General features: G+C 41.5%; 1 protein-coding gene across 1 annotated transcript in view; it reads left to right on the top strand.

The window, feature by feature from the left end:
* The first annotated feature begins 2,463 nt into the window (after positions 1–2,463).
* ACE2 (angiotensin converting enzyme 2) overlaps positions 2,464–14,991 on the top strand; it is a 42,564-nt gene continuing 30,036 nt past the window's right edge. Inside the window, exons 1-3 of the mRNA XM_061629430.1 lie at positions 2,464–2,649; positions 6,179–6,337; positions 12,990–13,083. Coding sequence (XP_061485414.1) covers positions 2,467–2,649; positions 6,179–6,337; positions 12,990–13,083 — 436 coding nt within the window. The 5' untranslated portion in view covers positions 2,464–2,466. The remainder of the gene's footprint in view (positions 2,650–6,178; positions 6,338–12,989; positions 13,084–14,991) is intronic.

The raw sequence follows: 14,991 nt of genomic DNA, 5'->3' as shown, positions 1-14,991 counted from the left end.
GGTGGCCCCCAAATTATGGAATGACGTTTGTGACGAGGTGCGCCTGGCGCCAACACTGTTATCTTTTCGGCGCCAGGTCAAGACTTTCCTCTTCTCCCAGACATTTTAGTATGTGTTTTTAAATTTATTTATTTATTGGATTTGTATACCGCCCCATAGCCAACGCTCTCTGTGCGGTTTACAGTAACTAATTGTTTTTAATTTTTTAAGTTGTGTTTTTAAATTGTGTTTTGTGTTTTAAAATTTGTATATTTGTTTTATTGTTTTTAATTGCTGTAAACAGCCCAGAGAGCTTCGGTTATGGGGCGGTATGAAAATGGAAATGGGCTGCCTTCAACTCGATTCCCACTTATGGCGACCGTATGAATAGGGTTTTCATGGTAAGCAGTATTCAGAGGGAGTTTAACGTTGTCTTCCTCTGAGACTGAGAGGCAGAGACTGGCCCAAGTTCACCCAGTGAGCTTCATGGCTGTGTGGGGATTCAAACCCTGGTCTCCCAGGTCATAGTCCAACACCTTAACCACTACACCACACTGGCTGTCATGGGATGGTATATAAATGTAATAAATAAATAAATGTGTTTACTCAGACATATGCCTCATTGAGTTCAATGGGGCTCATTCTGAGGTAATTTGGTATAGCAGGGAAAGAGAACCTGTGGCCGTCCAGATGTTGCTGGACTGTGACTCTTTGGCCATTGACCATGCTGGCTGGGATTAGGGATGGAAAAATCTGTCATTTTCAGTCCTCTCATTTTCTAGTTTTTCCAATCTTTAATTCTGTTCTCCACATTTCTGCAGCAATTAGATTTTTTTTAAAAAGAAAAATCCTCATGAAAATTCTCCAGCATTTTAGTGTGTATTTCTGCTAATAAACACATTTTTGTAGGCAGTTTTCACTCATGCAAACATTTTTGCAAGCAATTTCTCATCATATAATGCATTTTTGTATGTTATTTTCACTCATACATTAATTATTATGCACATTTTTCTCCTAACATATGCATTTTTGTAAACATTGGTGGGCTGGCGAATTGCATTGCAAAATCTGAATCGAGTGAGAATTTCAACGGATGGCTGTGTTTTGTTCCTCGTATTGTTTCGGAATATTTGATATATTTGGCTTGAAATGCAAACTGACTCGAGATTCTCATCCATCCCTAGCTGGGACTGATGCAACTTGGGAGTCCAGCAATATTGAAAGGCCACAGGTTCCCCACCCCTGTTGTGGTAGTGATGACAAAGCACTGGCAGTGATAAGGTGAATAGCTCTAATGCCCCAAATGGGTAGGGCAGGCAGAAGGTTTTAAGATGCTTTTATTCTAGAGAAGAGCAAAAGAAAAGCAGTGGCCCAGGAAAGTTTGAGTCAGGGGTTTCAGCCAGAGCCTGGAAAAGTTACTTTTTTGAACTACAACTCCCATCAGCCCTAGCCAGCATGGCCACTGGATTGGGCTGATGGGAGTTGTAGTTCAAAAAAAGTAACTTTTCCAAACTCTAGTCTCAGCAGGCCAAAGGAAGCAGTGTTGGAAGAGGAAGTGATCTAGAGCAGGGGTGGGGAAACTTTTTCAGTCCTATGGCCACATTCCCTCATGGGCAACCTTCTGGGGGCTATGTACCAATGGTAGGTGGGGCAAGAGGCAAAACGGGGGCAGACCAATGTATGTGACTTTTACCATTGTGCAGTAGGCTGTATTCCATGGAATAGTCAAAGGTGTTTACACTCTCTCTTTCTCCCCCCCCCACGCCTCCATCCAGACAAGGACAAGACATTTTCACACTTCAAGGATACATTCCTGCAAGGCACAAACGCTTGAGGATGAAGAGTAGGGTCACAGAGGGGTGTAGCCAAGGAAGGAGTTGTGGCCTGGGGACAGTCCTGAGAGCCATGTAGAGAGGCTTGGAGGGCTGCATGTGGCCACCTGGGGCCTAAGGTTCCCCACTCCTGTTCTAGAGGAACAGAGGGAAGAGAAAAAGGAGGTGGAGGATGAGAGGACAAGTTGGAAGAAGTCTCATAGCTGACAGCACTGTGATGAGGAATGCTGAGGTCTATTTATTAGATGGAGCCTGTCAAATCTTTGGCTGTATGCTCATCCATCTCCTCCATTCTCAAGTTCTCAGCTCAGAAAATCTGACAGTACAGATGATAACTAGCTGTTATCATTGACAGGATGTTGGGGAAATATTAACTATAAAACCTTTAAAAAGAAAGCCATAAAACACTACAGGTAATTGTATGTTTCTCCAAAGTTAATTATTCACTTTTGCTTACTTAATTAAAAAAAAACCCCACACACCTATTCAAGATTCTGTCCTTTTGCTAGATTAAAACTATAAAATGCCCAGTAAATAAAATTCTGCCTCTTTTCCCTTAGCCAAACAACTACAAAGGCTAATGAGACAAGTACTAACAAGGAAGCCTTCTTGAAAGAACATCATTCTTCTGGTATTTCTTGGCCCAAGTGGAAATATGTTGGTTCATCTCTGTCTTATCTGGAGGTTGGCTCATTTTGCTGTGGCGCAGGATGTGACCCAACAGGCTATAGATTTTTTGACACAATTTAATGCCCGTGCAGAGGACCTATCTTATGAAAATTCACTTGCTTCATGGAATTATAACACCAACATCACGGATGAGAATGCCAAAAAGATGGTAGGTACCTTTGACTAGTGTTTGCTCTTAAGTTTAGGAAATAAATATAGGCACTGGGAAAATAAAACAAAATACTAGAAATGAGTTGGAATTGTGAATGAAATGAAGAACTAAGCATCATTTGGGAGTGGGTTTAAACATTATATACTGATCCAGTACTTTACCAGCATGATGGCCATTTTGTAACTTTAATGAAATCAGAATGAAGCCCAACTCAAAAATCGACAACAAGAATGAATATTTTCCTGAAGTAGCCTAAAGTAGCTCATTAGGGAGAACTGTATTATTTTCCAGAATAGTGTGACTTATTACTCATTATTGACTTATTACTCAAACTACGAGAAGCCACCTTGAGTGCCCCGTTGTAGGGTAGAAGGGCAGGATAGAAATATTTTAAATTAAATAAATAAATAAAACCTCAGCCGTAATTTCCTTTCATCTTCTAATGGCAAATCTCAAGTTGCAACCACAGCAGCAGTCAAGCACAGGTAAGTCCACTAAATCAAATAAGGTTGAAGTTAGTCATGAGTCATTAGTTGTAAAATTAGTCTCATTCCACAACTTTCAGTGGGAAAGTGTCATAAATAACTTTTGTTGGGGTGCATGCCTAACATCCCTTATTCTTGGAATTTTTTTAGAATCTTTTGAAGTTGGTCACCACAAGTTTTAAGCAAATTCCTTTAGGTATCTATTTTCAGTAAGCAGCAGTGTTGGCTATATCTTAACCTATTGCCACCGTATAGGTGGAACCAATTAATCTATAATCTGTCATAGAAGCCATATTGAGGCTGTTTGGTCAAATGGCAGGGTTTACATGCCATAAGTATATAAATATGTATAATGATGAGAACCCTCTCGTAAATCAAACACAATTCCTTCCCCAACCACTTTTCTTTTATCTTCTTTTGCTACATCAATTTTGCTTAATTTGTGCCACAGTTTATGAACCAGGGTTGCTAGGTTCAGGGCCTGAGAATGATTCTGTATCTTTAAGAGAAGAGAAAATTCACCCAAGTGCAGGTTTCCTTGCAACACCGTAATGGGAAAAACCACAAGGTGAAATTCTCCCTTCCCCCTGCACAACTTTTAACGATACAGAAGACCTCTTGGTTACCAGGCCATTGTGGCCAGTAGCCATTGGTAGCATTGATAGTAGCCACTGATTTTGTGCTGTTCTGCTCAGTGAATCATATATTTGTGCTTCAGCTGTTGGCCCAGCTGCTGGAACATCTCCCCATGTCCCCCTTTATTGGTTATGGAAATTATCTCTAATGTACACCTGGAAAATGTGATATGTACATTGGTTTATAATATACCAGTTAGACCTTGAACCTTTAAAATGATGTGAATGAATATCACACATAGAATTTGCCACTTTGAACAGTTACGTATTTTACTTATGCTTGATTTCATAATAACTTTAATTGTCTTTAGTGGATCTTTTACGTTTCTTAATATTATATGGAAGGTGGTATGAGTCATAGCACAATCAAAAGGACATGGTAATTGCAACATCATGAAGATAGATTCTTATAAGATAAAAACCGTTTCTTCAGGATAGTGATGAAACAGGGATGGGGTCACAGTGGAGACTGGTGGCTCCATGTCAGTGGGATAGTGGAATCCACTCCGGGTTTTAGTCCAAACTTGCAAGCAACTGTGCAGTTACTGACATCAGATCCATCAGTCTCCACTGGGTGTGGAACCTTTCTTCTGTCAATAGCCGCATTTCCTCAAGGGCAATCTGTTGTGTTCTGCATGCCAGCAGTGGACAGGGGCAGAACCAGTCATGGGCAGTGCCAGATCCAAAAGTGGATAGAGCACCAGTTCTCTCTCCATCCTCCTTGCCATCCACATGAAATTAGGCCAAGAATCCTGGGGTAAAATATAGCTCAGTTGAGGTGAGACACCACTATAGCATACTGGGGAGGGGGACACCAGAAATCTACATGTTTTTGTGTGTATTTTTTTTTTAAGACTTTGGAGTCCTGCAGATCTTAAGATGTTGAGCATGCCTCAGTACCTCCCTCTTTCTACTTGGCTCTTTCTGTCATCAGCACTCATCACGTTTGCCTCACCTTGCTTACCTTGCCTGTAAGTGTCACACTACCTGTGAATGCTTCTGTGAAGGCACACACGTATTATTTACAAAAATATAATATAGGTAGAAATATTAGCCTAACCAGCAGTTTTAGATGGGACTGAGAGGAAGGTGCAAAGTGAGTTCAAAGAGGAGGCCAAGGACAGGAATAAGAAAGGCGTATTTTATAATCCCATCAGGAACAAAGTACAGCACAGCCCAGAAAGCAATCCTGTTTAGTAATACCAGAGACAGCAGTAGATTAAGAAAAGAGCAGTAACACAACAGCCCTCACAAATGCAGACCTTACTTGTACTTCAGTCCTTTGGTTTAGTTCTAGTCTCACTTGCCATCACTGGAAGCTGATCCATTAGGATGCACTGCCCCACAAACCTCAGTCTACCCTCAGTTAGCTCCCACCTGCCTGCCTTTTCTTTGCTTACCACAAGTCCAGGGGGGTGGCCCTGGCTGTCAGCTTCCTCCTCCTTAGCCCCTCTTGCCCACCACAAATATGATTCCCCAACTGGCACCAATGGAAGCTTTTCTTGGGAAGGGGGCTTAACTTTCCCCTCCCTGCTGGGGTAATGTCATTCATTTGGTGTGTGTGAAGGAACAGCAGTTTGGGGAAAAGCACAGAGAAAGACCGTTTGAAGCTCTGCCTGGACTCCTCCCTAGAAATCTAACAGGGGAACAGTGAACTTTTGGGACAACTATTGGGCTGTTTAAGCAGTGAACCCCACCTATATTCAACCTGTATATTTGTAAATAGTATAGTATTATAGCAAATACTATAAAATGCCGTAAGCCTCCTGGGACCTCATTCGAAGGAACCCCGAGTAAGTGCTGGAATTCTCAAAGCTCAGAACATTGGGTGAGCATAACACTACCTACAACTTCAAAATCTCTTTCTTGGTTAGTCATCCCCTGTGTAGTTAGAACGTTTTGCCCAGTGTGCATCACTTCACACTTACTTAGGCTGAACCTCATTTGTTGTCCCACCAACCCACCCATTTGCCCAGTTTGGGGAGATACCTTTTGGAGTGCTTCACAGTTACCTTGCGTGTTCACCATCCTGAATGACTGGGCATCATACACAAACTTGGCCATCACACTGCTTATCCCTGTGGTTAGTGAAATCTATACGTTTCATATGAACAGCCCGGCTGGCTGAGACCAAAAGATGGGAACATAGGAAGCTGCTTTATACTTAGTCAGACCATTCCATTTATGTCAATATTGTCTACACTGACTGGAAGCTGCTCTCCAGAATTTCAGGCAAAGGGTCTTTCACAGCCCAACCTGGAGATATCGGGCATTGAACCTGGGACCTTTGAATGCAAATGAGATGCTCTACCACTGAGCTATGATCTTTCATTTGTTCCAACGTTCTAGGTGCGTTGCATTTTCTTGCAAAAAATATAATTCAGAATTCAAACGAATCTTTTTCAGAATGAAGTGGGCCTCAGATGGTCACAGTTCTATGAAGAAGCCTCCAGAAATGCCAGTAACTTCAATGTGGATAGCTTTTCTAATTACACTATCAAACTCCAGCTTCAGTCTCTGCAGTACAAAGGATCATCTGTATTGCCCCAAGAAAAATACAACCAGGTTTGTTGATAAATGTCTATAACCCATCTCTGCGTTCAATATTCTGTAGCAATTACAACATAAGTTCTGTTCTTAATTCATCCTGGAAATATATACTGATCTCTGTGTAAACTCCAAGCTGCTCAACATCAGCTGGGAACCCTTTAAATGTCAGCTTAGCCGTCTTGGGGCTGCTTTTCCATGAATGGCAAGTGGGTAGCACTGGGGGCTAATTGCATCGGTCCTTTTTATGAAATTGGCACCTAGACTGGAAAAATAGGTTCTAATTCTGTGGACAATACCCATGCAGTAATTTTTTTTTAAAAAGGAAAGAGGTGAAACCATGCCATTTGATAACAATATCACCTGCTGATTTCGTACTGTGAGCATGAAAATGGTTTTTTATGCTTAAAGAGCTAATTCAGGTCTGCATTGTGCTTCTTCATAATTCATTTCAATTAGATCCCAAATTGCTAGTTTAATGTAAAACTTAAAAAAATTAACACAGTTGTGAAGTTAAAAGAACATAGCTTCATATCCTATCTATTCTGTAATCATTGTAAATGAATAGAATGCAATTTAAATGTGAAAGTAGTCCTCAGTAAAGAATTATGGAGTACACAACTCCTTGAAATAACTGTTTAAGTTCATGATATTTAATAATAGGAGAGAGTCCCTGCTTACTCAGCTCATCAACCCCCTCCCACGACACCTTGCAAGGCTCCCTGCATGCAAAAGAGTCTTCAACGAACATGTGCAAAATGCCTTTCCCTCCTCCACTGTGTTTTTTCTGCGTCGTAACTGATCTTCTCCGTACAGTCCATTTTCCTTTTCTTTCTCTCCTCCCTTTGGCACCCCCACTGATTAAATCCATCCCACCATTTCCATGCTATTTGAGACACCTCCTTCCAATTTCCCCTTAGGCACACACCCATTAGTCCTCCTCACCAGGATTTTGTATCCTTGGTGCACCGTACTATTTCTTTACATCTTCCTTCCCCCTGCCCTTCTGGTACACCCAACTTCCTACTAGGGATGAAAAGATCTGTCAATTTCAGTTCTCTCCATTTCTCAGTTTTCCAGTCTTAAATTCACTTCTCCACATTTCTGCAGCAATTTGCAATTTTTAAAAAAAAAAACCTTCATGGAATTCCAACAGCATTTTAATGTGAATTTCTACTAATAAACATATTATTGTAGGCAGTTTTGACTAATGGACACATTTTTGCAAGCAATTTCTCATTATATAATACATTTTGGTATATTATTTTCACTCATGTATTCATTTTTATGCATGCTGTCACCAATGTATGCATTTTTTAAAATATTGCAGTATTTGGTTGGCAAACTTCCAAACAAAGTATGAATTTTGAATGATAGCTGTGTTTTGGCTCTTGTGTTGTTTCAGAAAGTGCAGATTTGATAGATTCAGTTTCGAATGCAAACTGAATCACATTTCTCCGCCATCCCTACTTCCCACTCATCCCTATCATAAATCTTACTACTACATTGTTCTGGTCTAACTTGGTACACTCCACTTTCCTCTACCCCCCATCAAGGAACCTACTTCTGGTACACTCCTTCTCTCTCTTTCACAAACACACACACACACAGAGCACACATCCCAGCCTCCCAGACACACATGTATACATATGCCCCCTCTCTTCCATACCCATGCACAGACCACACATTACCACCCTCTCTCACACACAAACACACCATACTAAGTGAACTCCTTCCCACTCCAACAATCACAAAGCCCCTCTACAGGGAGAATCAAGTGGCCACAGCCAGCTGCATATGCTGGGCAGTAAGCACCACAGTTCTTCTCTCCTTTTGGTCTCCCTCTCAACCAGCCATTTACCCATCCTCCTGTGCCTCAGCCTCCTTTTCTTCAGTCCCCACCTGGTCCCACTTCCTTGTAATTGTCATCACAGTTTTATTTGCAGGGCTAGCGCCATCTGTCAGCAGCCATGCAAACTACAGTGTGACAACAATCTAATATCTTTATTATATAGAAGGGAATCTCTAAGGGCATATCAGTACAGTCCTTGTTTGAGGCTTGAAAATGAAATGATTCTCTGCTTATAGCTCACAGTTATCCCACATTATCCAGTGGTTTTCTCCCATTACTTTTCTTACCACAAAAAGTCTGATTTTTAAAAGCAGATTCTTTTCTTGTGCAAGAGTACTGTACTGCTATTTATCACAATGTACCCTCTTGCTTAGAGACAGGTTATAAAGGTGCACAAATACCAGCTTCTACCAAAGAAGTGAGAAACCTGCACAAAGGTGGTGGCAGTCTGGAAGCAACCTAGGATGACACTTCAGTGCCACTGAGGCACCACTCTTCTAGGGATGGGGGGCGGGATTCAATTCAGTTTGCATTTAAAGGCAAAGATTCTCTATGCAAATAGAAACCGAGTAATCCTTTGATATTTTGCAATACAGTTCTCCAGACAAGTAATGTGTACAAAAATGCACATACTAGGATAAAGTGCATATAAATGTTTATTACTGAAAATAAATACAAAAATGCATTATATTAGGGGAAATAGCTTTGCAAAAATGTGTCAGGTAAAACTGCATACAAAAATGTGTATATTAGGACAAATTCGCACTAAAATGCTGATTAATTATCACAAGAACATAAGAACATAAGAACATAAGAAGAGCCTGCTGGATCAGGCCAGTGGCCCATCTAGTCCAGCATCCTGTTCTCACAGTGGCCAACCAGGTGCCTGGGGGAAGCCCGCAAGCAGGACCCGAGTGCAAGAACACTCTCCCCTCCTGAGGCTTCCGGCAACTGGTTTTCAGAAGCATGCTGCCTCTGACTAGGGTGGCAGAGCACAGCCATCATGGCTAGTAGCCATTGATAGCCCTGTCCTCCATGAATTTGTCTAATCTTCTTTTAAAGCCGTCCAAGCTGGTGGCCATTACTGCATCTTGTGGGAGCAAATTCCATAGTTTAACTATGCGCTGAGTAAAGAAGTACTTCCTTTTGTCTGTCCTGAATCTTCCAACATTCAGCTTCTTTGAATGTCCACGAGTTCTAGTATTATGAGAGAGGGAGAAGAACTTTTCTCTATCCACTTTCTCAATGCCATGCATAATTTTATACACTTCTATCATGTCTCCTCTGACCCGCCTTTTCTCTAAACTAAAAAGCCCCAAATGCTGCAACCTTTCCTCGTAAGGGAGTCGCTCCATCCCCTTGATCATTCTGGTTGCCCTCTTCTGAACCTTTTCCAACTCTATAATATCCTTTTTGAGATGAGGCGACCAGAACTGTACACAGTATTCCAAATGCGGCCGCACCATAGATTTATACAACAGCATTATGATATCGGCTGTTTTATTTTCAATACCTTTCCTAATTATCGCTAGCATGGAATTTGCCTTTTTCACAGCTGCCGCACACTGGGTCGACATTTTCATCATGCTGTCCACTACAACCCCGAGGTCTCTCTCCTGGTCGGTCACCGCCAGTTCAGACCCCATGAGCGTATATGTGAAATTCAGATTGTTTGCTCCAATATGCATAATTTTACACTTGTTTTATATTGAATTGCATTTGCCATTTTTCTGCCCATTCACTCAGTTTGGAGAGGTCTTTTTGGAGCTCTTCGCAATCCCTTTTTGTTTTAACAACCCTGAACAATTTAGTGTCATCAGCAAACTTGGCCACTTCACTGCTCACTCCTAATTCTAGGTCATTAATGAACAAGTTGAAAAGTACAGGTCCCAATACCGATCCTTGAGGGACTCCACTTTCTACAGCCCTCCATTGGGAGAACTGTCCGTTTATTCCTACTCTCTGCTTTCTGCTTCTTAACCAATTCCTTATCCACAAGAGGACCTCTCCTCTTATTCCATGACTGCTAAGCTTCCTCAGAAGCCTTTGGTGAGGTACCTTGTCAAACGCTTTTTGAAAGTCTAAGTACACTATGTCCACTGAATCACCTCTATCTATATGCTTGTTGACACTCTCAAAGAATTCTAGCACTTTTTTAAAAGGAAACTGAAGTGAGAATGTGGAAAACTGAATTTCAGAATGGAAAAATGAGAACTGAGAGAAGCCAAAGCTAACAAATTTGCCCATCCCAACACTCTTCTGCTATCAGCTATAAATCGTAGTTCCACATGGTGCTTGATATAATGCTATATTCCTTATTACAGTCCCTCAATGCCCATTCCCACAGACAAGAGCCTAAGGCTTCACTCTTATGCCCATTTATCCTCAGGAATCCCCATTCAATTCAATGTGGTCTAGACATGTATTGAAGCATATTTATTCAGACAGGAGTCTCATTTAGGTGAATGGGACTTACTTCCTAGAAAATGTGCTTCAGATTACAGCCTCCACTTAAGAAGGAGGAAAGAAGAAAAAGGGCAGGAAAATTAATATTGGACCACACATGGGCAAAGTTCAACCAGGAACTAAGAGTGAGGCTGTATGGTGGAATTCCATCTCCCAGTGCCTGGATGGGAGAGAAGAAGGAAAGAGGCAGAAGGGACTCTCAGTTTCATCATGAAACAGCTGCAGTTGGGAGAAAGAGGTGAAACTACTTAGAGCATAGCCAAGTGCAGGAAGAAAAAATGGTTTTCCAAGCAGGCACTCCTTCTCCGAAACTTCCTTGCTCTGTAACAAATCTTGCCTCCCTTATTTGCCATTCAGGCAAAGCTGTTGTGGGGAGGGTGTTCCTTTATTGGGCCCAGGTTTCTGCTGTTATCAGGACCCCACCTTAAAACACTCTGAAATCAGACCTGTCAATCCAATCCAATCCAATCCTAATCCTATTTACTCAGAAGTTCCATTGTGTTCAATAAGGCTTACTCCCAGACAAGTGAGCTTACCTGAGAGTAAGCCCCACCGAACTCAGTGAGCTGTACATCTGAGTAATACATAGGATTGTGCTGTTAATGAGACATTTATTGCACCTTGTCAGAAGGATCTATAGTTACCTATTCGTTTAAAACACACACATTAACATTACTATTTTGCAGTGTGTGTGTGTGTGTATCTGTCTATATACACACAAAATGCCCTGAAAAAAAAGTTACTCTGCCACTCTTCCCATTGGCCAGATCAAGCAGTTGTATTGGTTGTGGTCCATTAAAGAGCTGGAAGTGAGGCGCCAGAGAGATTAATTCTGCACCAGAAGAAATACAATTTTGCCAGCTCCCCTGTCATCCATGATCCCAAAGCTAACAGTGAGGCGGGCAGAATAGTGGCTGCTGAGTAATGCTAGAAAAAAGTTCTGTATGTGCCAAGCCAGTCCACTGTGAGGTGGACAAGTGCAAAGTGTAACACACCTTTGGACCCACCCCTTTATCTTCCCCATGTTATGTTCCCATTGGTATTAAAAAGGCCTGTAAAAAGCTACTTGCCTGTTTACTTGCGGCAAAGCCACCTCTACCCCATGGAGGAAAGCTGGAAGAGGTTTGGTTCTTTTCTTTCAATCTACCTATTATGCTTCTTAGTTGACTGGCTAGGGAAAAAATGTGGGCTTGCAACTTTGGTGGATTTATTTGCAAGACTAGTATTTCAACAGCTGATCATCTTTATTTCTTGACCCACCTACACCAATGCCACCTTTTGGATTATACAGCCTCAAGAGTGGCTGTATACTATAGCCAGCATGGATTTTTCACATTCCGCAATGTTAAATTGAAAATACCTCCCATGCCATTCTGATGCTTCCCATAAGCTCATTTCAAAACAAAACCTTACAAAACCTATAGTCCTTAACTCAGAAATGCTTGCTTAACAACCTTCTCAATTTTCATGGTGATAAACAGTCAGAAAGAATTGAGAGTTCAAAGTCTAAAGAGAGAGAAAAAAAAACGGACCCCTTTTGGACTTTTTTCTCTGAGTTCTCATAATCTGTTGAAATTCATTAAAAATCAGCCATGTTCACAGAGTACCTGTAATCCTGTTACTGACCTTGCCCCATACTCTGACCTTTATCTTCTGCAGTTTAAAAGTTAAAAAAAATGCCTGGCTGATTTTTAATTAATTTAATAAATTTTGCATTGAACTGAATGATAATGTTGGGCCCGCACAGTAAGAACCAACTGTCAGTGTTCTAAAAGCCAGAGTCGCAGCTGCTGGCCACACCCACACCAGACTTTGATTTCACGTGACACAGTCATGGCTTCCCTCAGAATCCTGGGAAGTGTGGTTTGTGAAGGGTGCTGAGAGGAGACTGCTATTCTCCTGACAGAGGTCCAGTGGCCAGAGTGGTTTAACAGTCAGCCGCTCTGATTGACGCTCTGTGAAGGGAACAGAGCATCTCCTAGCAACTCTTAGCACCTTTCACTAACTACACTTCCCAGGATTCTTTGGGAGAAGCCATGCTGTATAGGCACATGTTACCAAATTCTTCCAAGCTACACAGGAAGTGGATTGGACTGTGAAAGACCAACCCTAATTGTGTTTGCATTTTGACCAATTGGTAGGGCAGTCCAATATCTCAGAGAGGAGGTCAGGTCTCCTGCTCCCCTGGTGCATTCACTATAGCTGCCCAATTTCCCTGCTTTTTAAAGTTTAATAGAAATATCTGTGGGCTATAAGTACATTCTTAAACCGCAAGGATTTTTGCCTATTAGTGAATAAATAAGGGAGTGCTTTTATCTCTTGACAATAATGTTCTTCTCATTTAAATTTCAGCTGAATGTTATTTTAAGTACAATGAGTACCATCTACAGTACTGGGACTGTGTGCAAGCCAGCTGACCGTTTTACCTGTTTGCCCCTGGAACCAGGTACAGTATAAACAGCAAACGTCTCCTGCAGTCTGTAACTTATTGCAACAACAATAATAAAACTGATAAGAAAAGGATCATGTTTTTAATTATTAGAGATCATTTTTTCATAAGCCCATCTAGTGTATCACTACACTGTATAGTGTATGTGGAACTAGGTAGGAGATTTGGGACAAGAGTCAGGGTGAGAAATCCCGTGACACAGAGAGATGACACAGACTGAGGGAACAGCTATCAGGAAGACCTCAGCAATCGTCACAGGGACAGAGCAGGAGGGACACAGAGAACTGGTTTGCACAACACAGTAAACCAATCAATGTTTTAGCAAGACTATGCAAATGTGCAATCTCCCAGGGCCTCCCTGGTCCTTTTTACTGTTCCACTCACTGAGCTAAACCAAGGTTTGGCCTTCTGTGTTGTCCCAACTGGTTAAGCTCTTTCCCCACTAATCATAAGCTATAGCCCAGAACAAGCCTTGGCTCACCATGTAAGGTTAACCAAGCCAGAGAGTGGGGAATTTGAAGAAAACAAGGCATGTTTCATAAAGGACTTTGTTTTTAGGTAACTCCAGCCTGATTCTTTAGCCCTCCAGATGTTCCTGAATGACAGCTCCCATAATCCCTGCCCATTGGCTCTGTTTGCTAGTTCAGCAACATCTGGAAGGCCAAAGGTCTCACCACCTGTGTCAGCAATTGCAGTCACTACTTGAAACATAGTGGCATGTAGGGGCTTCTTTAAATGCTATATTTTTGGGGTGTACACTTAGGATTTGTGAGTCAAGTAGGGTGGCCATGTGTCTACAGAGGACATTCCTCTCTTTGGAGGCGTCTTCTTTTTGAAGAGCTACAGTATCCAGCTTTAAAATAAAGAGCTGTAAGAAGGAAGAGCAGGACGTTTATTATTTTTATTTATTCTTGGTACTTATATGGTGCCTTTCAGGGCAAAACTCTCTCAAGGCAACTTACACAAGTTAATTAGTTTCACTCATAGGAACATTTAACTTCATATACCTAGCAGAGGCTCTGAGCTGGAGCTATATCTAGGCACAATGGAGGGGTGCCTGAGTGCTGATTCTCCTCCCTCTGATGCCCCCTGCAGTAGCAGTTAACAGCTAGAGTGAAGGGTGCTGTTAGCTGGAGCTGTATTCTAGGCATGATGGCCTAAGTGAAGTTGCCCATCAACAGTTCATACCTGGCTGATACAGTGAGCAGCGACACAGGTCACCTGATCAGTCTCATCCTCTATTGTGGGATATATGGTATTTCTATTTACATTTTAGTAATCATCTCTAAATTTACATGTATACATATAAATTAGCACACAAATTTAATGCAAATCTTTATCCTCTTTTTTGGTGATGCATTTCCTGTTTTTGGCAATGCAAAAGCGATCATCCTCATTAGGTGGGCTCTTACAACTATAACCTCTTAAGGAGGCAAACATGTTTGGAAATACTCATAGAGGCATGGTCATCAAAGTGCACTGATTAACTGTAGCTCCTTATTAAGAGCATGCTTGGTAGCATGCCTAGGTTTGCTACTATGCAATGTGTCGCCCTTCAGTATAGGAAGTTGCCTCAGTATAGGAAGTTGTCTCTTACCAAGGCAGGCTATTTGCCCATCTGCCCATCACCTGCTACCTCATCCTTTTAAATAGAGATGCTGAGGATTGATGCTGGGACCTTCTGCACGCAAAGCATGTACTTTCCCAACACTGTTGCTTTTTCCTCATTACAGTTCTCTACATTTCTATGCTTTTATTATCATGTATCACTTTGGATACTTTTAGTGGATAACGTGGGTAATACATTTATAAAATAAGTAGATAAAATAATAGGTTTTTAACACTCTAACACATATATTTGCGTTGCACATATGCTTTGAGGGGGAAAAATAATTTGAGGTGGCA

This window comes from Rhineura floridana, chromosome 5, assembly GCF_030035675.1.
Source record: "Rhineura floridana isolate rRhiFlo1 chromosome 5, rRhiFlo1.hap2, whole genome shotgun sequence".
Taxonomy (NCBI): domain Eukaryota; kingdom Metazoa; phylum Chordata; class Lepidosauria; order Squamata; family Rhineuridae; genus Rhineura; species Rhineura floridana.
This window is presented reverse-complemented; position numbering and strand designations above follow the sequence as displayed.